Below are 27,823 nucleotides of genomic sequence, written 5' to 3' on the forward strand. Positions count from 1 at the left end.
TGCTCTCTTATTCATCTGTTTAATAGGAGTGCCCGATTAGTCGGAAAATCTCAGTTCACTACACTGGGGGGGGCGGAATCTGACTTCGAGGCAATTTTTTTTTTTTCCAAGCCAGAGGAGAAACCCCTACTGTACTGCTAATTTGGAATAAAATTAATGTAGAATTTAATAAAAGTGAAGAGAAAGAAGCTTTTCTTAAGAAACTGTTCTTTTCAGGGTTAAATTTAGAATTATTTAGTGAATTATGGTGCTATAATTTGGAATAGGCCAAAATTGTAATTTCTAGACCAGGTCTTAGTGGACACGTACCATTATTTCATTAAGGTGTGCACACTGATCATTCCAATCAGCATGTCGGAGTAGGGTCGAATTGTTTGAATACTATGATGAACCAGAGTATTACGTACCAGCAGTATCAGAAAATGATTGAACCAGAGCAATGGCATGCTAAAGAAGAAAGTTACTGAACTCCCCAGCTATTTCCCAGCTGTTATTCTCGGTATGCAGCAGTAATTCCATCCATTGGAGACGAGTGACAGCATAGGAGACAAGGAATATCACAACAAACAATGGTCAATGTAATGTTATAGTTGATCGATTTTATGAGCTTTCAATATTGTAGGCCTTCGTTAGTATCGTGAGAACCTATCACCATGTCGTCTGCGTATATATAAATCTTGAGGGACGGAGCGGAAGTTCTTATTGCTTGGACCACGTCATGTGTGGCTACGTTGAACAGAAGGGGACTAAGGGGGTCTCCTTGTAACACTCCGTTTGTCTGTATAATTTCTTGCGAGGTTGTTACGTTGTCTGAAATTATGATGGTGTTTTTACTCAGGAACTCCAGAAAGGAATAAATGCTCTAGGAACATGGGCTGAATACAACGGACTGCAAATAAACGCAGAAAAGACAGTACACATGGTCTTCAGGAAAGGAGGACGCCCATCTGCAAGGGACAAAATTTACCTCAAACATGAACCTCTACAAACTACGAACAGCTTCAAATATCTGGGCGTAACGGTCCAGACAACAGCACACTCATTCAGAATTCACACAACACAACGAGCAGCTGCCGCAACCAAAGCCATCTACGACATCATGCCATTAAGAAAACTTTCCATGGAAACAGCTATAGCCCTCTTTGATGCCAAAATCGTTCCTATTCTAACATACGGAATAGAGATAACATGGGAAAAGTTAAGCTATAAAGACCTAATACGAATGGAAAAAGTGAAAGCCAGATTCTTGAAAGCAGCCCTCGGAATTTCAAAGTACACCAAGTCAAGACTAGCGTACGAACTCGCGAAAGAAACATTTCTAATAGAGGACCTGAGATGGAAATTCAATCTGCCCTGTACAGAGAACTGGAAGAAACTGCGGTTAGAGAGGGAGAAGAAAAAGAAGGAGATATGGCCAGAGTTCTACTCTTCAGAGGCCATGATGAACAGAGCATGGACCGGCACAAACCAGGAGCTGAGACATTTTGTAAATTCCATGGCAGTCCATGGCTACCATCACAAAATCTGTAGGTCGAAGACATACCACGACCCGGACTCGATGTGCATATGTGAACTCTGTGATAAACATTGTGACAGATATCACGTACTGTCGTGTAAAAATCGTGTGAAATCAATCATAGAACTCTGTATTGATTAATTATCCTAATACTGCACAACTTGTGCGCAATAAAGTTTATATATAATATTGTAGGCCTTCACATATAGTTTTCTTCCGACTCGGAAATACCACTCTTATCGTAGTTGGTACGGTAAAACTGAATAAAACATAAATGTTTGGAAATTGTATTCTCTATAACTTTTGTTATGTAGTACTTTTCGATGGGACCAATAACATAGGCATTTAAAAGTCAAAATTTAGGCGCCTTCCCCTAAACCACCATTTTATCCAGGATGAATAAAATTGTTGGTAGCTTAGACTGTAGTTTCTTATTCCCCAACACTATGTACTGATTTTCATTAAATTCTGTTTACCCATTTTCTTGTGGCTAGGCATTCATATGGACTTAGCAACAAAAATACAAATTCATGAATATCTCTGTTATCATAGCCGGTACGGTAAAAATATATGACATAAATGATCAGAAATTTAATTGTGTATAACTTCAGTTATGTAGTATTTATCGATAGGACCACTAATAATGTACATATTTGAGAATTAAATTTTAGGCCTTCCCGTAAACTACCATTTCACTCAGCGTAAATAAAATGCTTTATAGCCTAGATTGTAGTGGCTCATTACCCGACTTTACATACCAATTTTCATTAAATTCTCTTCAGCCGTTTTCTCGTGATACATGTACGTACAGACAGAAATTACAGAAAAGTAAAAAGTGCATATCCTTGTTACTATGGACATCACCTATACAGAAATACCATTCTTCTTTAATTCTGAGCTATGTACAGTCAAAACTCTTATATATATATATATAGATGTGCATTGAATCTAGGGTTGTGATCTACCTCATTGTTCCAATACTGTTGACATTTGCCATCTCTTTTTTTTTTTTCTAGCATTTTGTGGTACTTTATTTTTATGCTCTAAATACCATCCTGATTGAGAGTTTTAAGTCAGCTTCTGTAATTTGCCTGGAGAAAAGCCACTTTTATACCTCTATATATAAAAGATGAATTTCCTTTTTCTGTCACATATCAAGATTACCAGACACCAGGATATTGAAACAACTATTTGATTATTTTTTGAAAAATAAAATCAATAATAATTGGTTCAAAGAAGTTCAGGATGATTTTGAAGAATTGGGTATAACTTGGCAACAAATCAAAGACAGAAAAGAGAAGAGGATTTTGAAGAACAAAAGCATAAGTCTCAAACTAAAAAAGAGAGAGAGAGAGAGAGAGAGAGAGAGAGAGAGAGAGAGAGAGAGAGTGTGTGTGTGTGTGTGTGTGTGTGTGTGTGTGTGTGTGTGTGTGTGTGTGTGTGTGTGTGTGTGTGTGTGTGTGTGTGTGTGTGTGTGTGTGTGTGTGTGTGTGTGTGTGTGTGTGTGTGTGTGTGTGTGTGTGTGTGTGTGTGTGTGTGTGTGTGTGTGTGTGTGTGTGTGTGTGTGTGTGTGTGTGTGTGTGTGTGTGTGTGTGTGTGTGTGTGTGTGTGTGTGTGTGTGTGTGTGTGTGTGTGTGTGTGTGTGTGTGTGTGTGTGTGTGTGTGTGTGTGTGTGTGTGTGTGTCATTATAGATGGAACATGAGAAATTAAGAGAGAGAGCACGAACAGTGTGAGTGTACTTGCGTAAGTTGTAAGCTCAGCTATCGTCTGTGTGTAAATCTGTAGTTGTAGTGCTTAGTGCTTCATTGTGTGTATTTCGTCCAATCTTTTTCAGACAGAAACAGGACTGTCAAATCCAAGAATGCTCTTATAGAGCCAAGTTTTCCACACCATTATAAGTGTCCTTATTGTGTTTTGTGATTATTTTCAATCCAGTACATGTAATTTCAGTGTTCGTGTTCTATGAACACAAGACTGTTAGAGCCAGAACTAGGAACTTTCTAAGCTCCAAGTTCTCCTTGCCAAGTGTATGTTGCATTTCAAGGTAATATCTATCAACTCAATGATGTATTCCCATGCAACCACCTATATGTGCATGGATTTTTTGTTATGATGATTGTTATCAGATTCCCCTTAATTAAATTTTCACCAAGAACTGATGATGACCCCATGGGAGTCGAAACCGATCTTCTTATAATTTAATAAATTGTTGCGATGTGTTGAATGGTGGAACATCCCTCAAACTCTACATTATTGTTTCATTCAGGACCATGTCCACCATTTTAACCTGAGAGCTGTTGATCCAAACTGAAGAACAGTACTCAGCTGTGGAAAGCACCAGCGTCATAGCTGAAGTACGCAAAATTAGATGCAAAAGCTCCCCATTTGGAGCAAGCAAGTTTGTGGATGATGTGTGTTCTTAATTTGGCTGCTAGGTTGGTCAGATGTTTCCTCCACGATAGCATTCGGTCGAGAGCAACTCCAAGATATTTGGGGTTGGCATTGTCAGGAAGAAGACTTCCATTAAGTGACACTTTCAAGGTGATATTCGCTTGCCGGTTATTTAAATGGCAGAAGCAGGTTTCCGTTTTACTAGGGCTTGGTTTTAAGCACGACATTTTTGAAGTATGTGCACAGAACATCCAATTCTGCATTTAAAGTTCTCTCTGTCACATTAGCATCCACACGCTGAGTAATTATTGCCAGATCGTCGGCATAAGCAAATTGACAAGAGCTCATGACAGGTATGTTTGCAATATACAGTAACATACAATTTTACAAAGTTTATTCCACCTACTCAATACTGTACAATAATTGCAATGTCTATAAATACATTACAATATGTTAACAAGGGACTAGTTTCGACCGTATGTGAGCCATCATCAGCCTAAATAAGATACACTTTGATTTGCCGATGTCCTAAAACAAAGTGACATTGTGGGAAAAAAATTTTTAAAGAGTGAACTATGTATATGGTGCAGTAATATACATCTGAAATGGTGGAGTGGATGAAATGTTGATAGATAAAATTATGTTGTACTGACCAATGACAGATAAAATTTCAGGTCTACATATGTTGCAATTAGACTGTAAGAAGAGTATCACAACGATTTTCTACAATGATGATTAAAATATTGCCCTTTTTTTAGTTAATACTCTAAAACTGCATATTAAAAGTATAAGATGCTGGTGTAAATACAAAGTCCAGATGCTTCTAGTAAGTTGTATATTTCAAGTGCATCTTCAGGTAGAAAATTGAATGTTGAACATCGGCGCAGAGGGTGTCTGTCTTGCTTAAGGTCAAATATTTCTGATACAGAAATTGAATGTAGGGAACACCATGCGATTTCTTATAATATAATGGATTTCTCTTGTGATATGAGGAGAATTCCCAGTCCAAGTTGGAACCAATAGAACCTGATGATGAAAAAATTAGAATTAACATGAAATTTTTAAGAAAGGAATGGCAAAACATGAAGAAAAAGAATGAGTACTCACTTGCGACAGTAACAAGAAACTGAACCAGAGCCTGAATAGCTGCGTAAGATATATATTTAATCTGCCATATGATGATCGTTTATCACATTATTATAAGGAACTGTCGTGGCTTCGAGTGCACCAGCGCCATGAATTTCACATGCTATCACTTCTGCACAAAATACTTTCCACAAATACTCCCAACTATCTTTCTTCACCTTTTTCTTACCTCTCGTCATATCATGACCACAATACGAGATCTGGCTCCACCCTTGCCATACCTGTAAACCGCACTGCTGCTTACAACCGCTCCTTCATAATCTCTGCATCCAGGTCATGGAATTTGCTACCTGCGAACATTATGGACAATCCCTCTCATCGCAAGTTTAAAGTGGCGTGCAGTGAGTATTTGTTGAGTGGATCCTGCTGACTTACTGGATAACTGTTGAATGAATGGAATGAATGAACGAATTATTGCAGTTACGTCACTTAAGTGAATTTTACTTTGTGTATTTTAAAATTAAGGATTCTATTATAGTCATTTTTAATATTATTACTGTTGTTTTTGCTGTTAATATTTTTTGTGTTGTTTGTATTTGTAAGTACTGTATAAGTTATGTTTATGTATACTATTTTAGTGGTTAAATGTAAGAGAGGGCCTTGAGCCCTAACTTCACCACCAATAAAGGCATTATCTATCTATCTATCTATCTATCTATCTATCTATCTATCTATCTATCTATCTATTTAGGTATTTGGGATGATGACCTTTATTTTGTTAATTTTAAATTGCCAAGTTAAAAGGCCCACCTCTTCAACACTTTAATTTAATTATGCAATCTATCTATCTATTTAGGTATTTGGGATGATGACCTTTATTTTGTTAATTTTAAATTGCCAAGTTAAAAGGCCCACCTCTTCAACACTTTAATTTAATTATGCATTATGCATTATTTTTATAGTATACATGTTTGGTCTCATTTTCACTTGACATTTGGAAATCTTGTCAATTACAGATATTAGAATAAGATGAAATTCATAAATTGTAGTAGTTCACTGTATTATGTTTACTCATTTTTATTGTTCCTCTTGTAGTCATTGGTACTTATGATTCATATGTACTGAATAGATGCCAGTTGAACTTATTGTATGTGTATTGTAATTATGTGGGGTAATTCATGTATTGTCTGTCTGGTTTTAGCGAGTATGTCAAAAGCTTGGAGCAGATATGCAGGTATAATTGCCGAAGGAAGAACGAGTTTATCAAGAAAGGTCTTGGTATGTCTATTTTTATTTACCAATAGATATTTTAATCCTTTGGTGCTACCATATTTACTCACATAAAACACCCCTCTTTCTCCTAATTTTCAACTTCAAAAAATGGGGAATGGTACAATACATTAAAATTTCATATAGTGTAGGTTAGACTGGTGTGGTTTAAAAGCAGAAAAAGGAACCTGTAATATCTTTAAATCAACATACAGCATAGTTAAAGCCCATGCTTTGTTTATGCAAAAAGTTACATTAGCACATTTAAGCAGTTTTGTATCAGCCTCCTCCTGAATTACCATAGCTGGCTCATCAGACGACTAAGCAGCATGCCACAGCCACACTTTGCCACATGGAATTCAAGGCTGCACAGCATTGAAATGTTATCATGTGGCAGTTGCCTGAAAAATATTTAAAATTTCTTCAACGGAAATCACAAGGTCAATCCACCAATTCAGTACAGCATATGATATCTGATAGGATATGTTTTGGCTCCAATTTGGGCCTTCTTCAGATGAACAACAATAGATTTAGAAGCTAAAATAACACATTAAATCACACATAATAATAATAATAATAATAATAATAATAATAATAATAATACATAGTGACTGGATATCTGCTTTGATTCATCCTCTGCATAAGAAAGGAGCCTTGACCGTCATGAATAATTATTAAGGAATCTCATTGGTTCCTGTTACATACAAGATTTTCTCCAAGGCCTTATTAAACAGAGCAGAACCACAACTAGGAGAATATCAAGGGGGATTCAGAAAAGTGCGCTCTTGTACTGAACAGATATGCAACCTGAAGTCAGTGGTCCATCAGGTAAAAATGACCGGTAAGAAATGAATGGAATGAATGAACGAATTATTGCAGTTACGTCACTTAAGTGTATTTTACTTTGTGTATTTCAAAATTATGGATTCTGTTATAGTCATTTTTAATATTATTACTGTTGTCGACTTTAGGAAGGCGTATGATTCAGTTGACAGACCTACTCTCATGAAAATTCTGCAGAAATCAAGACTGGACCAGAAGACCCATAACCTTATCTAGCAGACTTTAAATAACACCAGGTCACAAGTGAAGTTCAGAGAAACGCTCTCAGAAAGTTTTGAAATCAAGACTGGGGTGAGACAAGGAAGCGGCCTCTCCCCACTGCTCTTTAACTGTGCAGTAGAAAAGGTAAAAAGAGAGTGCCAGAAGGAGTTAACCAGACAGATGATATATACTGTGATATCACATTTCAATTGAGAAAACACAATGCATTACAAACATTAGTGAATCTCCGTGTACACTGCATCTGGTGCAAGGAACAATCAAGAAAACCAACAGGTTTAAACCCATTATCAACTTGAGTTAATAAACTAGATCTGACATACCAACTGGCCAAGAACACCTACAATAAAAAGTCTTTCTCCCGGAACACTAAAACGAAGCACTGCCAGACAGTCATCCGCCCTGTAGCCTTGTATGCTTCAGAATGTATAATATTAAAGAGAAGGGACTCGCAGACAAGCTTGAAATACAGGGAAGAAAAACTTTGAGGAAGATATTAGGCCCAGTCAAGGAAGGGAATGAATACAAACGGTGACCCAACCAAGAGCTCTACAAATACTGTGAAAAAATCACGGACATGGCTAGGAAGAGACACCTAGCATTTTATGGACACGTTTACAAGATGCATCATCTCAAATTTACCAAGCTTCTTGTTTACTGGCAAAAGAGGAAGATCAAGTCACCATGGTTGATGAAAGTAAACATAGATCTGCAGGAAATGGGAGGAACAGAAAGAGACTTAAAAGAGCGGATAATTTTATTTATTTTTTATTTTTATTTTTTTATTTTTGCTTTACCTCGCCGACACAGATAGGTCTTACGGTGACAATGTTATAGGAAAGGCCTAGGTGTTGGAAGTGGCCTTAATTAAGGTACGGCCCTAGCATTTGCCTGATGTGAAAATGGGAAACAACAGGAAACCATCTTCAGGGCTGTCGGCAGTGGGATTCAAACCCACTATCTCCCGGATGCAAGCTCACAGCCACGCGCTCCTAACCGCACGGCAAACTCACCCGGTTGGACATCTTTTAGGAGGATTCTTAAACGAAGGAGGTTCCAGGACAAATCACCAAGAAGGAAGACAGGTACCCTCCGGACCAAGGAGAGGAAAGAACAACACAGCCAGAGGATGTGCAGTTGCCGGGCAAACATCAAAACTCACCCCAAATTTAAAAGTTGAATATTGTGGTCTTTAGTCGGCCTCTAATGTATCGTGCCAGATTGACCAACCAGCTTCTCGTTTACTGGCAAAAGAGGAAGACCAATTCACCATGGTTGATGAAAGTAAACATAGATCTGCAGGAACTGGGTAATAATAATAATAATAATAATAATAATAATATAAAACCAACATACTGATGTTGGTTAACAAGTCCTAATACAAGGTCCTATTATGATATAATCCAAGAAGATAAGTATCAATATAGTCCAATGAATCCTTTTACATCTTGTTAAAACCTCAGTTATGAGTCCTAAAACACATCATTTACAACATTCTGTTAAAAGTATTTAATTAAAAGTATATAAATACAGTTCAAAAGTGATAAAATAATCTAAAAACACTATAATTATCTATCCGGAATAATTTGAGTTTCCAACTTTAGTGTAAGTCACTGCAAACCAAATCATGAAATATATCATGTATATAGTTGCCTGAAATACAAAATATTTGGTTCTGATATAGGCTGACTGTTAAAAATTAATTTCTTCTTACCTTTTGTGCAAGTGCCACTTCATATCATTGAGAGGGATCATAGCTGTCGTCTCTGCTTTTGTAATGTATAAAAAGCTTTTCAGTCTGTCAAAAACACTAATTAAAATATATATAAAACATTACCATACCTGTTTAATAGTGTGTATTTTTGACAGGTGTGTTATAGCATTATATATTGTAATGGTTATAGCGTCCGCCTTGCCAACTTGCTATGGGCCAGGCTCGACACCGTATAGGCCCACTCCCTTGCGCTTCAACTGCACCAATCACGATCAACACTTACGTGCTAGGCCGGCCCCACTCGCTTCCGCCTGCGGTCCCGTTGCAGAGGAGTATGGAAATTACTCGACAATTAATCTGAAGTCTTCCATCATGCGAGGTTCCTGGACACATCTAGCATCTGGACTGTTCTAGAAGGGTTGGCGCAGCTGTATATGATTGGAGTGACTTGCCTGGATTTAGTGAGAGTTAGATGGAGTTAGAAGATGGTGTGGTTGAGTCATGAGCGACTGCCAGTGTAGTGAAGTGTGTGAACTGCCTGACACACCCCCTCACACACAAGTGATATCAAAATGGTGTCCGATTAGTGACACCATGGGAAGGCGTATCACAACAAGGAAGCAACAAAATCAAAATGCTACCAAAAAAAACACAGAATAAATTTAAAATCAATGTGGAAGAGTGAATATTTAACACAAGGGACCCATTTCCCGAGGAACTAAAAGGGGTGGGATCAACAACAGAACCAGGACAAGCATCTGCAAGAAAAATTTATACACCCTTTTAAAAAAAAAACTACTATAATTAATTCAATAAACTGTACAAAACTTTACATCTTTAGCAGGAAATAAATGTGTGAAATAAAAGCAATTTTATCAGTAATAAGAAAATGAAATTAGAAATTTAAGCAAATAAAACAAGTAAATCACCTTTTGGTTAAACATAGAGCCTTTAAATTAAAATAATTTTATGAATCTTAAGGTGAGGTTTTTAACAATTAAATATAATATCTCTTAATTTAAATAAATAAATAATTTAGATAAATAGTACAAAATTTAAGAAAATATATATATTTTTTAAACGAAATACTAACCCTAGCGACCTAACTAAGAAAGGAGCTCCTTGAATAAACCTAAAATGTACCATATAACATGCTATCTACACTTAAAATAAATAAATTGTCTAAGGACCATTCTTAATGGAAGGTTCGCTACACCGAACGCGTAGCAGAAGAAGATAAATACAAAACGTGTCGCACAAAATGAATCACCAAGACATATCTGACGAAAACTATCAGTTGCTTATCATACTGCAGAAATAGAACCATATAGCATAGTAAAATTAAACACCACCAAAATAAAATCACCAACAGAAAGAAACGAGAAGTCATCGTTCATATGCCCTACACTTCAAGAGAGAACCGGGCAGTTAATACTTAAATGTTAGTAAGCACATACTCAAATACACACTCGTAAGAGAGCAACAACAATTAAGATCCGTACACAACGGCATCCAGAGGCAGACTCGACATGCGATAAGATAATAATAATAACAATACAACAGTTACGTAACGACCAGAAAAACATAAGGGCAGATAATCAACAACGGCAGATCCGACACGGTTCGAGAAGATAAGGCTACTCAATAATGCAAGAATCATGACACAGACATTATTAAAGCCCCCCATTAACAATGTCCTTACATTCTACAGACCGGGCGAGTTGGCCATGCGCGTAGAGGCGCGCGGCTGTGAGCTTGCATCCGGGAGATAGTAGGTTCGAATCCCGCTATCGGCAGTCCTGAAGATGGTTTTCCATGGTTTCCCATTTTCACACCAGGCAAATGCTGGGACTGTACCTTAATTAAGGCCACAGCCGCTTCCTTCCCACTCCTAGCCCTCTCCTGTCCCATCGTTGCCATAAGACATATCTATGTTGGTGCGACGTAAAGCCCCTAGCAAAAAAAAAAAAAAATACATTCTACAGAAACACTACACGTAAAATGAATAATACCAAACTTCACTGTCACCATATAGCCCAAAATATAACTATCTACCTTAAATTACTTTTAATAATAATTATTTGGGAAAATTAGTGTCAACAGAGATTGCTCGGTGCACAATTCAAAATGTACAGTTACAGAAGAGAAACGAACCCGAATTAAAATAATGAAAATAAATAGAACACTATGTCACAATAAAATTTACGTCAAACACAGGCAGAATTTACAAGCACGGGAAGCAATAAATCAAATGAAAACACCAGCATGAAGGAAACTTCAAGAGAAGCACACACACAAGTTTACCAGAAATAAAATAAATATGAAAAATAAAATGGGAAAAGACCAAAACACACCAAGAGTACAACGGACATCACAATGCACATACGACGACTCCAAATACAAGTCCCATGATGAAAATGAACGAACATAAATTTTGCCTTGCATAAAATATGAACACCAAAACCGATGCACACACAAACTTTAGAAAAAAAAACCAAATCAACGGATAAATAAAATGCAGTAGTTACATAAATGAAGAACACTAAATTACCAAATAATCCATAATGAACAGTGCACCAAGCAACCACCCGTCACACAACAAAATTAATTCTACATTAAACACTACATCCTTTTCATCAAATTAAAATATAACTGCTGTAACCGTAAAAGTTTGTTTTGATGGCTAGCTGAACACAAGACTCGGCCCAGGGGTGACCGGTCCCTATCTGAATTGTTACAGAGGAGAGGGAAGTCAGATAAGTATAATGGAACACTAATTTGTTTTGAAGTTTATTCATGAAATAAAGTTAGATTTCAACATCACCTCAGCACAGCAGTTATAATGAGTACTTCTCCTTGGGGGCGGAATTGGCCCTGATATATTGTGGGTCATAATGTCTGCTTATGGTGCCACCATCTTCCAAGCCTGTCTTGAATATCTGGAAGGTCTGGATGGTCTAGGAGCAACCGTAGTCTTGGTTGTAACGTGGCACTGGGCATGAAATAGATCGTAAGTAACTGGTCTGCACTCAATTGACTTCACGGTAGGATTCACTAATGAACACAGTTATTGCTGATGGCTTGAATTGAACTCAAAATTACATCTGTGAAGTATCAGCCACGGAAAATAAATAAGTCGCTTTATCAAAGTTAAATATGAGAACTTCGGCTGAATAGTGACATAGAAAATAAAATATTCCACTTCCAAACAGTTCAAGTTTGAATTAATTCTAGAAATAAATGAAACCTAAGAATTTGTTCTGGGACGAATTTAGTCCCATTCACTATTAAATAAAGAAAACGCTGTCCTTTCAAGAACCGTCCTGGGTTCAACACAAGAAATGTTAACTGTACCAGTTTATTTAACCACAGTTCTAAGGCTATGTTCTATCGTGAATATGGTCACTTGGAAAATAAATCCTAAGTTCGATAGCACTGTTAAATTCAACTACTTGTGTCAGTAGCTTGTAACAAAAATGTATAGTTTGACGAAATGTTCTAACACCTTGGTAGAGTAACACTGTCACAAAATTCAATCACCTGTACAGTTTGAAATACTGAATTATGTCTCGCTTATTAGCACAGGTTTATCACTTGTTAGGGTTAAATACAAAATTATGTACAGTTTTGAAGTTTCACAAACGACAAGGTTTTCTCACTTTTAGTATTCAACTTTGTGAAGTTTAAACACTGTCATTCAAATTCTATCATCTCTTGCAATTTAAACATCAAATTACGTTTGAGTACTTGGTAACGTAGTATCGTACAAGTTCAAATCACACTGTTCCTGTAAATAGTTGAACACCTTAACTGTTCACGTTTCAACTCATATGCAGTTTCTATTAGCCTACGTAAACGATACTGTAATATTTCTAAGTCTTGTAGATGCGTTTGTAGAATCAGAGTTCAATAGTACGCGAACTTAAACTTCCATCGGAGAGTCGAACTGGCGACTAACATCACGGCAATAGCATGACCAACAGCTGACCGACCGGCCTTGACTGTGGCACAAGGTAGACTGGCTTGACAAGCGAAATGCCTGCCTATTTATTCAGTATCCCCTGAGAACTGTAATTGCTAATATCTTACGCAAATTTTAACAGATCTGCTTGAAACTTGGGGATTATGATTATAAAAAATTAGGCCATACGGTGATGTGGTTTATTTCTTCTTATCATTAATCCATCTGGAAGAAATTAACGATAGAAAAGAATGGAACATTCCGTCTGACGTAATACAACCTTGGCCAAGTTACCCAGTTGTGACGTCTCACTTCCCCGCTGCTCGCATCTGACATGGTCGCAGGGGAAGCGTGTTCGGCGGGTAGCATAACTCCACATACATCGGGGACTTTGATTTAGAACCGTGTTACGGGTATATTACTTATTTATATTCGCAACTAATCCCTGAAAGGGATTCACCACACCACTTTATCTGATTCCTTTAGCCATGAAATTCATCTTGCAATATATAGTAGGCATTACAAAGCGTCTTACTCCAGTAAGTTCAAATAGCAGACAAGCAGACAGTCGTCTGCGGAGCGCTTAGCACAACAGCCGAGAGTCCAGTGAGTCAGGCGTTAACGTACACATTTCAGGCAGTTGAATACACTGTTACCAACATAGAAGTATAAAATGTGCCATGCATATGGTCCAACAACACATACGAAAGGTCCAAATATATTATACTGATATACAAAGACGTATACCGTCAGATTTCAAGTTTATTTATTAATTATATTGCCTCAGCGCGAACTGTGTGTGTGTCATGAGCGAAAGTTGTGTGTAGTCCTGTGTAGTTTAGTGCGTAGCTAATAAATCTTGGTATAGAAGCTACCAGGCTGGTGTTAATTGATCCTACTACCCCTCCGACTCGTTACAACTGGTGTCAGATTTGGGATCAACTGGTAGCACTAATTTCATACCTAGAAATTTCTAGTGAATTGTAAAATGGATAGCGAACAGTTTCAGCCTCTCCTCATCTTAACAGGACGAAATCAAGAGTGAACTGAAACCGGAATTAAATTAACTTAAGGGTGGACAAGGTAAATTAGAGCAGAAAATGTGCTCTCTTGAAAGGAAATTGAAGAGTGACATATTGCAGGACGTACAGGAACTGGTTGAAAAACAGATCAAAGAAATACCGCAGGTTTTGGAGTCAGGGGCTCGAGATCTGAAAGAAATGCCTTGCGTATGAGAGTGACAGCCATGGAGACTCGTGCTAGGGCCTCCTGCAGCAACAACGGCTCCAGCACCGGGAAAGTAAAACCCCTGCGCTTCGATGGGACAACATCTTGGCGGGCCTTCCAGGCCCAATTCGGGACCATGTGCGGGCACAGCAGTTGGACATCAGAGGAAAGGATCGTGTACCTAATCGCCGGACTGCAAGGACCAGCAGCGGAAGTGGTACAGCTGGGTGCCACTCATGACAAGATTATTAGAGCGCTCAACAGCCGATACGGTGACCACCAGCTGGCAGCCACCTACCGAGTCCATCTGAGGAAGAGGACCTAGCGCTGACAAGACGCTGCAAGAATTCGCGCAAGATGTGGAGCAGCTAGCCCACAAGGCTCTGGATGAGCTTCCTCAGGACCACATTCAGTGGGAGGCAGCCTATACATTCATTGATGGGCTGCGCAACTCTGAGATCTGTCAAAAGCTGATGCTCAGCGGAGAGCATGACCTCAGAGGCCCTGATGTTAGCCCTGAGGGTGGAGGCAGTGAAGGGAACAGCGGCACCCAGCGGCACCGCCACCAAGAATACGAGCTGTCAGAAGCGAGGACGCGCCGGAGACCAGCGCCATTACGGGAGAACGATGCACGCCGACGCACCAACGAGATCATCTATTGAAATTGCGGCAAGCGTGGCCACCTGCGGAGGAACTGCCGTATGGAGGCGGCCCTTGATCATAGAAAACGAGTAAGGACCGACAAGGAGAGGGGCTTGTCAGCACAGTCACTACCGTTCCCTCGTTTCACGCTAAATGTTGTCACCGAGCGGAGCGACGACAGCTTGATCGCCGACGGGTGGCTCGGAGACAGGCCGTGCCGGGTCACAATAGACACGGGGGCGGCATTGACCATCGCCAGGCTGGACGTCGCTGAGGGACAGCCAGAGAGGGAACCCCACTGCCCTTATGTGCTGCGAACGGCCTCAGGAGACACTATCCCCAGGGGGGTCTCTTCCCGCATCGCGCTCACTTGTTTCTCTCCCAGGCCGCCTTCTGCGTGACGTCATATGAGACAGCGCTCTCCCGTCCTGCTGACATGTATTACCACTACAGTCTAAAATGGTTATAACTTCTGAACCATTCATCCAAATAATGTCCTGACAAGGTTATTGTAATCCTTATAAAATACTGGAGGAGATCAAACAATTTATTTTGGTGAGGAATTCAAGGATAATATCAAAATGTTTATTTAATTTTAAGGAGTTATATTTTTTACCGCGGACCATAGCATAAAATCGCTTCTAGAGGGCAGTCGGTTGGAAATAGGTATTTGCCATCCCGGACTTTTTTTTGTAGAGGTTTCTATGCTCTACAATTCGTACGCTTACACTTGGGGTCTATCTTTGATGGTTTACGCAGCGTAAGCCAAGAAAGCAAGTGACCAACCGACTGGCATTTTTGTCTCTTTCTACGTATTTACTGTACATCAGATCACAGATACATAATAATTTTATAGTGGTTCACTACGTGAACAGTGTTCGTGTTGTCAATATCTGAAATAGAACCAATGTACAGATTAAAATACAGTCAACATATTATGGAAACTATAAATTGTCGGCACGTAAAAGAACTCCCGTGGGACAAAATTACGGCACCTCGAGTCTCAGAAAACCGTAAATGTTGTTAGTGAGACATAACACAAATAACATTATTATTATTTTGCGTCTTATAAAGACAATAACGACAACAATTATCATAGCCAGTTAGTTTGCTACTGTGATGGCATAACAATACTTCCTCGTCAGCAGTGCTTGGTTGTTGAAACACTTTGTGATAAACTCTTGAATATCTCCATTATTACAGCTCGTACGGTAAAAAGGTGTCAGATATAAATGACTGAATGAAAATCATATTTTCTGTAATTATTGTTATGTGCTAATAGCCGTGCTGAGTAGCAACTCAAACGGTAGAGTGCTGGCCTTCTTAGCCCAACTTCGCAGGTTCGATCCTGTCTCAGTCCGGTGGTGAAGGTGCTCAGATACGTAGTTAGTAGGACGTAAAATTCAATGACATTAACATTATTATGTGCTAATAACTTATATTTCTGGGATGGGTTTACAGCAATTGTTGAGGAATGTGAAAACAGTTTTGTACCTTTAAAGGTGGTAAGGAATGGTAAAGACCCACCTTATTATAATAGAGAAATAAAAAGACTAAGAAGGAGGTGCAGATTGGAAAGACATAGAGTTAGAAATGGCTGTGGAAGTAAGGAGAAATTCAAGGCACTTACTAGGAAATTGAATCTATCAAAAAAGGCAGCTAAGGATAACATGACCGGGTGAGTTGGCCGTGCGTGTAGAGGCGCTTCCTTCCAACTCCTAAGCCTTTCCTATCCCATTGTCGCCATAAGACCTATCTGTGTCGGTGCGACGTAAAGCCCCTAGCAAAAAAAAAGGTAACATGATGGCAAGCATAATTGGCACTCATACAAATTTTAGTGAAAAATGGAAGGGTATGTATAGGTATTTTAAGGCAGAAACAGGTTCCAAGAAGGACATTCCAAGAATAATTAATGAACAAGGAGAGTGTGTATGTGAGGATCTTCAAAAGGCAGAAGTATTCAATCAGCAGTATGTAAAGATTGTTGGTTACAAGGAAAATGTCCAGATAGAGGAGGTAACTAATGCTGAAGAAGTATTAAAATTTACATATGATAACAAAGATATTTACAATAAGATACAAAAGTTGAAAACTAGAAAAGCAGCTGGAATTGATAAGATTTCTGGGTATATACTAAAGATAATGGGTTGGTATATAGTACCATATCTTAGACTCCCATTTTGAACACCCTATTTTCAAGGCCCGAGTACATCTTTTTCCATTTTTCAGATTTCAGTTCACACACTCGGCATCTTATTTTTTCCGTTACGATCTTGAACTCCCAGTAAAAATGAAGCGGCTTCAGGCATGATCAATTCCTGTTTGAAGTGTTACTACTCCATGTCTGCTACAATATGTGATTTCTCTTGCCCGTCTCACGTATCTATACAAGATTGTGATTTAATTATTTCTTCATTCAAAAGAATGTAATCATCATTTTTTTGTCATGATGAACATTCTTAACTGACTGACAGCTATGAGTTTGATTATTACACTGCCAGCTCTGTGTTGTACCTTTTGTTTTTAACCTCTGGCTACACGATTACGTGTTTTTTCTCACTTAGCCATGATGAACACTTATATATTTTCACTCCTGTTTTATATTTGAACATTCTGATTGACTGACTGGTAGCAATGATACCCTAATGATTTTAATTATTTCACTACCAGCTCTGTATTATACTTTCTGTTTTTATCCTCTGTTTCAACACGATTGTGTGTTTTTCTCTTAGCCATGTTGTAATATTTTATGTTTCTTTCACACTAGTTTTAAGCCTATTTGATTTTCTGAATGTAAATGTTGTTTCTTGGGATACCACATATTTTAAGGACACTAGGTTCGGGACCCTGACCTAACTTAAGGCTAAGATTTATTTTCGGCTGATGATGCTTACGACAGTTAAGCGAAACATGTTCCATATTACAATGCCTGTTGTAATGTTTATTTCCTAAATATAAGGAAAGTTAAGTATTGGAAAGGTGGTGTTAACTATTATTCTTATTTTAAAGTTCATAATGAAGTGATACCATCCAACAGCGAGGTGATGGTTACAACACAGTTAGAGGAACCCATAAAAGAGGACACCATGCTTGTGGAACCCGGTTCGCCGACCACCGATCATACATATTTTTCTACTTATACTCCATTGAACTTTCTTTTTAGTGTGTTTTGTTTTGTTTATTCTTCTCTACTGTTATGTAAAATGGTATTACCGTTAATAAAGAATTAATTAATGGACTACCTGGCCAGGACGCTTGTTCCGGCACGAAGCTGCGTGCCAGTACGGATATTGAATTCGACATCGTGGGAGCAGAGGGTATCCAGCGGGACCGAGCTTGGGACTTGTGAACCAGTCACGTGCGTCGTGCCAGTGGACGACAAAGACACACAGACCCTGGAAGCAGGTGAGGGATTGGATAAGCTCCGGAAGATTATATCCGACACCTGGAAACATTTAGAGGTGAGACAGCTCAGGGAGGTTAAGGAACTAATGCATGAGTTTCAGGACATCTTCACTGCTACCGGAGGCAACTATGGAATGATGGACAGAGTGTACTATCGCATTAACACCGGCGACACTGCTCCAATCCGACAGCTACCTCGTAGGGTACCCATGGGGAAAAAAGTGGAAATCGCCAAATGCTAGATGACATGAGGCAACGGGGTGTCATCGAGGAGTTGAACAGCCCGAGGTCATCGAAAGTCATTCTGGTGAAGAAAAAGAACGGTGAACTCAGTTTCTGTGTCGATTACCGAAAATTGAACGACATCACGAAGAAGGACTGTTTCCTGTTATCTCAGATAGATGACACCCAGGACACGTTATCTGGAGCCCAGTGGTTTTCAACTTTGGACCTGAAGTCTGGATACTGGCAAGTAGCGCTCCATCCGGAAGAGAAAGAGAAGACGGCATTCTCAACTGGCCAAGGGCTCTACCAGTTAAACGTGATGCCCTTCGGCCTCTGCAATGCCCCAGCGACTTTCGAGTGACTGATGTAGGCCATGCTGAGAGGGCTAACTCACGACGCTTGCCTCGTGTACCTGGACGACATAATTATTGTTGGATGCACATTCCGAGAGCACATGGAGAACCTGCGGGAAGTGTTCGAGAGGCTATGCGGGGCTCACCTTAAAGTAGAACCCCGGAATATGCCAGCTGTTTCAGAACGAGGTGCACTGCCTGGGCCACATCGTGTCATCGGAGGGAGTAGCCACGGGTCCGGAGAAGTTACAAGCTGTCATGGACTGGCCGGTTCCGAAGGACAAGCGAGAACTAAGGAGGTTCCTCGGTCTTTTCACGTACTACCCTCAGATTTATAGCTGGCTACTCAGACATCTCAAAGCCTCATACACGGCTCACCGAGGAGAGGAGGTCTTTCCAATGGTCAAGCAAGGTGGAGGCTGCCTTCTGGAAGCTGAAGGAGTCGCTCTGTACGGCACCCATCCTCGGATACCCCAAGTCTGGGGAGAAGTTCATCGTCGATACCGACACCAGCGACGGGAATTGGTGGGGTGCTGTCACAAGCGCAAGATGGCCAGGAGAAGGTGATCGCCTATTTCAGCAAGACATTGCCAAAAGCTGAGAGAAATTATTGCGTGACGCGTCGGGAATTGCTGGCCATCGTTAAGACCTTGGAGCACTTCCACAAGTATCTTTAAGGGCAGCCTTTCCACCTACACACCGACCACTCAGCATTGACCCGGCTCCTAAGCTTCAGAAACCTGGAAGGACAGACAGCTCGCTGGGTACAACGCCTTCAGGAGTACGACTTCACCACCAAGCACCGACAAGGAAAGAAGCACTGCAACGCCGATGCTCTAACCAGAAGACCGTGCCCTGAGAACTGTACACACTGCCAGAAAGTGGAGAGACAGGCGGGCATCGTGGACATCCGGGCCATGAGGGTCACCGCCGCTGAAGGATGAGATCGAGATGCCATCAGGAGGGAGCAGCTGAAGAACGACGACATCTGGTTGATCTTACAAGAAGTAGAGTCGGGGCAGAGGCTGGAATGGAAAGACATTGCCGAACGCAGTCCAACCTATAAGGCGTACTGGGCCCCGTGGTCGTCTCTCATGGTTAGTGATGGGGTACTTACCCACGGTTGGGAATCAGCCAACAGAAAGAAACACATTGCGCAGCTGATAATTCCCAGGAGCATAAGAAAAGAGGTACTGACTGAGTTGCATGCGGGCACTACTGCCGGCCACTTGGAAATGAATAAGACCCTAGATCGTGCCCGGCAGCGTTACTACTGGGTGCACTTGAGGAATGATGTTGAGAGGGTGTGCCAGTTGTGTGACACCACCTCAGCGAGCCGGGGACCACGTACCAGGAGTAGGGGCCAAATTATGCAGTACAATGTTGGAGCACCATTTGAGAGGATCGCCATTGATGTCGCTGGACCATTACCCGAATCTGACGCCAGGAACCGTTGCCTACTCCTGGCTATGGACTACTTCACAAAGTGGCCGAATGTCTACGCCATCCTGAACCGAGAGGCATCGACAGTGGCCGACGTCTTGGTCAAGGGCTTCTTCTGTCGATTCGGTGTACCGAGGGTACTTCATAGCGACCAAGCAGAAACTTTTAGTCCAGGCTGATGCAAGAGGTTCTGCAATGCTTAGGAGTGCAGAAGACCCGTACGCCGCCTCTCCACCCTCAGTCAGATGGCATGGTGGAGCGTTTTGTGAAAACCGTCAAGGAGCACCTCAGGAAGGTGGTTTTGGCGCACCAGAAGGACTGGGACGAGAGGGTCCCATTCTTCTTGATGGCCTATCAAGCGTCCATCCATGAGACGACGGGCTTGACACCTGCCAAGATGGTCTGCGGAAGGTAGCTCCGCCTGCCATGTGATCTAATGTTCGGGTCAGCACCAGACCAGCAGCAACCAGCGACAGACTATGCATGGGAGTTGGTGGATCGGCTCAACGACATCCACGATTATGCCCAACATCATCTAAGGGTAGCCACCGACAGGATGAAAGCCCCCTTCAACATGCTTGCGAACACTGCAGGTTTCCAGGAAGGTGACAGAGTGTGGCTGTACCTTCCGGTGCGGACGAAAGGGAAGTCGCTGAAACTGCAGTCACAATGGGAAGGCCCATATACAATCGTCACCAGGATCAACGACATCATCTACCGGATCCGGCGGCCTCCCAGAGGGAAGATGTTGGTTGTTCACCTGGATCGCTTGGCACCTTATCGTGGAGCAGCTCGGGACGAGCAGCCTTAAGGAGGGGGCAGTCTAATGGTTATAGTGTCAGCCATGCCAACTTGCTATGGGCCGGGCTCGGCACCGTATAGGCTTCGACCGTGCCAATCACGAGCAACACTTAAGTGCTAGGCCGGCCCCACTCACTTCCACCCGCAGTCCCATAGCAGAGGAGTATGGAAATTACTCGACCATTAATCTGGTGTCTTCCATCTCGCGAGGTTCCTGGACACATCTAGCATCCGGACTGTTCTAAAAGGGTTGGCGCAGCTATATAAGAGTGGAGTGACTTGCCTGGAGTTAGTGAGAGTTAGATGGAGTTAGAAGATGGTGTGGTTCAGTCGTGAGCGACTGCCAGTGTAGTGAAGTGTGTGAACTGCCATGATTATCGGACTAGCATACTACAGTGCGGACTGACGGCGAAGGGGAGAACGTGTAGCCGTGCTATGTGGGACCTTGTGTGTGAATGTAAAACCGTGTAGCGTGAGAACAAGTGAGAAACTAAGGGGGAGAGAGCGTGCGAACTGTGTAATTGGGTGTTATGAGCGCAAGTTGTGTGTAGTCCTGTGTAGTTTAGTGCGTTGCTAATAAATCTTAGTATAGAAGCTACCAGTCTAATGTTAATTGATGCTACTACCCCACCAACTCGTTACAATATTATGTTTTAACTAGCATTTTTGACAGACTGAAAAGATGTTAAGTTACATTAACAAAGTCAGCACTGAAAAGTATGGCTTCCTTCTTAACAAGTCTGCTTTCATGGTTGTACGCTGGCCTTCCAACATTGACCTCGCTCTTTTTTTTTTTTTTTCCAATATTCTTTTTATATTTTTTCGACATTCTTTGAAGACTTCTACTCTATCTCTTTGGCTTTGAGTTGTCAGCATTAAGACACTGCCTTCTTAGTTTAATGCTGCACACTCATGGTTTCTAGAATAATTTTGTCTGTGCTAGCAGACTGTGATTTAAACATACATGTTCCTTCTACATTAAATTTTGGGCAACAATCTCATGTGTTGGAATTCAGCAGTGACTCGGAGACAGCTAATGAAGACTTAAACATAGGTTTAATAAGCATAGGTACTTTCAGCAGGTGAGAAGTCGGGGATTTGTCAAAAGGAAGCATCAGGAATTATTTGATAAAATTGGTAGAGAAATTCAAAGTCTCATTAACCAGAAAATGAAAGAAGAAAAAGAAAAAAGAACACCTTAATATCTGAGTTCTTCTTTTCCAGGTTACCATCGTTCTGGTAATAGGCTATGTTTCAGTGTGCTTTATCAAGGTGACTGATGCACCCCTACTTCATCCGAAGTAATCTCTCCCTCCCCTCCCCCCTCAATGAACTAATGCGAACTATGAAAGTGAGTTCCTCCTGGCTCCCACAAGCCCCGAGGACATCTTTAGAACATCTGAAACATGTATTTCGCAGTCAGCTGGTCAATTTTTAGTGTTCCCCTGTAACTGTGTTTTCATGTCTGACCAGCATACTGGTAATTTGTATATAATAAGCATGCAAGAATTTCATTAACTATCTTTCATTTCATCTTCATTAGCTCCTCAAATGAGGTTGGCGACAGGAAGGGCATCCTGCCGTATAAACACTATACAAATTCATTTCACCTCATTTCCAACCCCATATCCAGAAACAGGACTAGGAGGAAGACATACAAGCATGCAAGAATTGATGATTTTGTAATCTTTCTCCCAATTCACGTTGTTTGGGTGTTTCTTTATTTCTATAGCCTCTCAGGTTTTCCTTTCAGGCCGGGCTTAGTGGCTCAGATGGTTGAGGTGCTGGCCTTCTGACTCCAACTTGGCAGGTTTGATCCTGGCTCAGTCCAGGGGTATTTGAAGGTGCTCAAATACACCTTGTGTCGGTAGATTTACTGGCATGTAAAAGATCTAGTGTGGGACTAAATGCTGGCACCTCGGCATCTCCAAAAACTGTAAAAGTAGTTAGTGGGACATAAAGCAAATAATATTATTTTCTTTCAGATTCTGGGGTCCAGCTACTAAAATTGTAATCATATCAAACAGAATTTTGTGATTTTAGTAGCTGTGCCCCAGAATCTTGCAAGAAAAGACCCAAGTGGGTATGGAAATAAACACTGGAACAACATGAATTTCGAGGAAGGTTACAAAACTAGCAATTTGTTGATGCCTATTATATGCAGATTAACAGTCCAGTATGCAGGTCAGGCCATGAAAACATAAGAACGTCCCAAGGTATGGAACAGCCCCAGAAATCACCCAGCCAACCACTGAGTAAGGGATATATTCCATATGTTCTTAAGGTGTCCCTGGGGTTCACAGGTGGAGAAGCGATATAAGGTGAGGCACAGTGACCACCATCGTAGTTGATTTTAGCTACCTGGGGTGGCTGAGTAGTAGTACATTAGTTGCTTTGATAAAGAATAATGCAATATAAATTTTGACTTAATGCACATAAAACAGCAGCAATCTAACTCAAGAAAAGGAACTTAATAGTAATTTAACAGACTGTGGAAACTTCACATTTAAGATACAAAATACTGGCTGAAAGGAAACAAGCACAATACCAAGAAGCCAAAGCTGAAGTACAGAGAAGAAATTAGACTATAACGAACTAATGTTCACTAACAATGCAGAATTTAGCCAAAACCAACAATACCTGAGGTTTCCTCAACCAAATTACCTATTGATGTCTAGTAATGTACAAAAGATTTCTTAGCGTGCTTTCAAACTCTCCAAATTATGATCTCATACTCCCATTCTGAATTCATGTCTACATCTTGGTGTCTATTCTCCAGGACTAAATCTTAGATTTCCTCTTTCTGCTTCCCCAGCTGCCATGAGACAAACAATTCTTGCTTCCTGCTACTAGACTTCCATATGCATCACCAAACTCATCCTCTCACAAGAGGCTCTCTTAATGCACTACCACTCATCTTTTCTCATTCATCAGAATTCTCATCTCATTTCAAAACATAATACCCATTTTGACCATAATCCACAAGGCCTACCACAGTCTTCTTCAGCATACTACATGACATGTCCACAAACTGAACACACCCATCTGTTCATCAGTCAGCTGCCGTCCTAGGGGGCTCGGGTTCAATTTTCGGTAGTGCCAGAAATTTAATGGCAGGGGGGCTCTATGTGGTTGGAATGGTACATGCAGCTCACCTCCATTGGGGGGTGTGCCTGAAAAGATCTGCACCACCTCGGGATGAGGACATGAGTTTACTATCACCGCTCTGTTAAGCCCCATTCCATCTCTGGCAGATCTCTACCCTGCCTAAGCCAGCTGCACTAATTTCTGTCTTCCCAAACATCTTCCACAACTGCCACTCACACAACTCTCATACAAAATTAGACTATACAAAGAAAAAATTAAATGTATCCTCTTAATTCAATACAAAGCATAATTCCATCATTAGATGGAGCAAAAAAAAAAAAAAAGAAACTATTCTGAATCTCTCATCTCTCACCCTCACTGACCATGAAACATCTGTCCAGAGTTTCTGCCCATCAAAGAAATCTGCCCCATTACAAATTCTGACCTCTGCCCAATCTTTTGTAAGGAAACTTCACCGTCTCTTTCAGTACAAACATAGTTAATCACCAGATTATATCAAAGTCATACCAACCTTCCTTCCCCTGTGAACACAGCTGCTGTAAGACCTGCCATTTATATACGCCAAGCACCACTTTTACCAGCAGCATCACCTACAAGTCGTACCCCATACAAGGTCATCATGATTGCACTTCATCCAACATCATCTACCAACTTCAGTGTAGACTCTGCTCAGCTTTCTACATTGGCTTAACTAACAACACACTAGCTAAATGTATATGCAGCCACCACAGTACCTGCAAAACCCCCTGTCCCTATTCACACCAGGTACCATCAAACCACTTTTAATGAATATTTCACAGTTAAAGTCCTCCAACATTAACGTCCGGAACTTCCCACCCTCCTGCTCTTAGAGATTCTAAATTTGGACATCAACTGGTGCTCAGTTCTAGGTAAGCACCCGGCCGTAACATTAGGTAACTGCTCCTCTTTTTCCAGACTCCTAATAATGTTATTATTTTTACATCCCACTAACTACGTTTGAAGGTTTTCGGAGACGCCAAGGTGCCGGAATTTTGTCCTGCAGGAGTTCTTTTACGTGCCAGTAAATCTACTGACATGAGGCTGACGTATTTGAGCACCTTCAAATACCATTGAACTGACAAAAGACAAAGTCACCTCCGTACAGTCCATGAAGGCCCTTGGATGAGTGGAAGGTCTCACGACACAGTAATATCCATAAGTAAGAGTGTTTAGCATGACCTGGGATTATAGCAAGCAAAACAAGAATAATAATAATAATCAGAACACTTACCCACAAATCCCAAGGAAAAGGCCATCGCGATTTGTAGAAGCAAGGGCACAAGAGGCCGAGTGAATCAATTAAAACTAAGTTTTAATTAATAATTGGCTGAAATAATAAATCCTCAAATTTTTTTGAAAGAAAACTTTAATAGAAGCTAAATTAATAAAACAGACTTCCGACCTTGTCCCAAAATATCTACAAGTTAAAATTTTTCAACTATCAATAAAATTGAAGATTAATTAAGAAATTAAAAATTATTAACACCAATTATTACAATTAATGAACGCTAACCACAGGATTCCACCTGAAAACATTTCTAATGCACTATCTCAGTTATCTTTGATGTATGAAAAAGGTCATAAACCTCAAACTTCATGCAACTTCAATTATCCGGGAGAAAAAATCAATAAACATGCAATTAAAACCCACAAGAAGGACAAATAATTAAATATAACTCTTCCAAGCGTTACTTTAATTAAGTATCACAAGACTGAAGAAAGAGGCCAGCACACACGAAAAATCATAAATGCCCATCAGGCGAATGTCAAGTGTCATCAATAATAATAATAATAATAATAATAATAATAATAATAATAATAATCCAACACTCACATGTCAGACACAACAGAGCAACGCCCCCCCACCCGTTTGCATTTGCTTTCTCCTAAATATTTTACTTGCTCAAATGGTGGTTTGAAAATCTTCAAATAATAAACAAATTATTAGAATAAATTAAAGAAAATGAAATTAAACCACCTTATAGGTTATACTGATACTACGTACATCATCACTCTTGTTAGGAGCTCCTCTACATAGATTTGTTCTCTTACGTCTATGAAACTTTGAATAACTGTATCAAGAAGCTAAAATTAATCACATCATTACAAATTAAAATTGAAACCCCAATGATCACATAGTTAGGATCACGACCTGTTTCTCAAATATTTCCGAATCTCTAATTTCCGAAAGATTGGATCCATACTTTTTCACACATAGTAACGCCGAAAGGTTTCCATTTCTCTTCACACCACGAAATAGTAGATTTCGTTGACTAGGTTGGCCCAGTAGAAAGGATGTTTGAAGTATACTCACAAGGTCGGAGAATGGGAACAGATTAAATTAAAACAAACCAAGTCTTCGGGCCTTATGGCCCAGATAGATAATCCATTATCCTGGATCTAGTCCCAACACCATTTTCACGGTCCTCGAGTGAGTTATCTTGTCCGTTAATGCACAACCAGAGCGTAGCTTGCAATCGTCTTCTTCAATTTAATAATCAGGAAAAACAACTGCCTTCCTCCTACATTGTCGTGTTACCGTTCATCGCATAGCAAGCTCATCTTCTCACGGCTAGAGAGCAGCACATACTAGCGACCAGGAAGCCTAGTTACAAGCCGGCCGCAAGAAAGCGTACCATTACCAATCGGAGGAAAAGGTAATAAAAATTTTAATGTTCAAACTCACAGAAACGCCGACAATATATGAAGCCATAAATGAGCCGCAAAATACATCGTACCATGCGAGGAGTAATTCAAAATCCATTACGGAAGGTAAAGGCTTCCACCATTGTTAACCATGGCACGTGATGGGGTAGAGTGGTTAGTTCTACGCCTGGCCACCTTTGCCCCTAGGAATTAACCTGGTACTCAATTTTGGTGTAGGCTGAGTGAACCTCAGGGCCATATGCACCTCCGGAAGTGGAAATCTTGTTTCTTAAATTTTACGACTTCCACCATTGGACTGAGCCAGGATCAAACCTGCCAAGTTAGGTTCAGAAGACCAGTGCCTCCACCATCTGAGCCACTCAGCCTGACTTTTACAGACTCTTATCTGTCTCCCCACTCCCTCTACCTCTCACAGCATCTATTTGTCAACGTTGACCTCTACCATTGTTATTATACATACATACATACATACATACATACATACATACATTATCATTATAGACCGTTATGCCTTTCAGCGTTCAGTCTGCAAGCCTTTATGAATTTATTTATGTCGCCACAATACTCTATTTACAACTAGTGCTGTGGCCTCATATAGTTCTATACCTCTTATCTTTAAATCATTAGAAACTGAGTCTAACCATCATCGTCTTGGTCTCCCTCTACTTCTCTTACCCTCCACAACAGAGTCCATTATTCTCCTAGGTAACCTATCCTCCTCCATTTGCCTCACATGATCCCACCGCTGAAGCCAGTTTATGCGTACAGCTTCATCCATAGAGTTCCTTCCTAACTTAGCCTTTATCTCCTCATTCCGAGTATCCTTCTGCCATTATTCCCACTTGCTTGTACCAGGAATCATTCTCGCTACTTTCATGTATGTTACTTCTAACTTATGAATAAGATATCGTGAGTCCACCCAGCTTTTTTC

At 40.5% G+C, this 27,823-nt stretch overlaps 1 protein-coding gene across 1 annotated transcript in view; it reads left to right on the top strand.

Annotated features, from left to right (window-relative positions):
- Positions 1–27,823, top strand: part of LOC136863227 (serine-rich adhesin for platelets) — a 367,265-nt gene that overhangs the window by 114,122 nt on the left and 225,320 nt on the right. Inside the window, exon 4 of the mRNA XM_067139599.2 lies at positions 6,196–6,272. Within this exon, the coding sequence (XP_066995700.2) occupies positions 6,196–6,272 (77 nt within the window). The remainder of the gene's footprint in view (positions 1–6,195; positions 6,273–27,823) is intronic.

This window comes from Anabrus simplex, chromosome 1, assembly GCF_040414725.1.
Source record: "Anabrus simplex isolate iqAnaSimp1 chromosome 1, ASM4041472v1, whole genome shotgun sequence".
In the NCBI taxonomy this organism is placed as follows: Eukaryota; Metazoa; Arthropoda; class Insecta; order Orthoptera; family Tettigoniidae; genus Anabrus; species Anabrus simplex.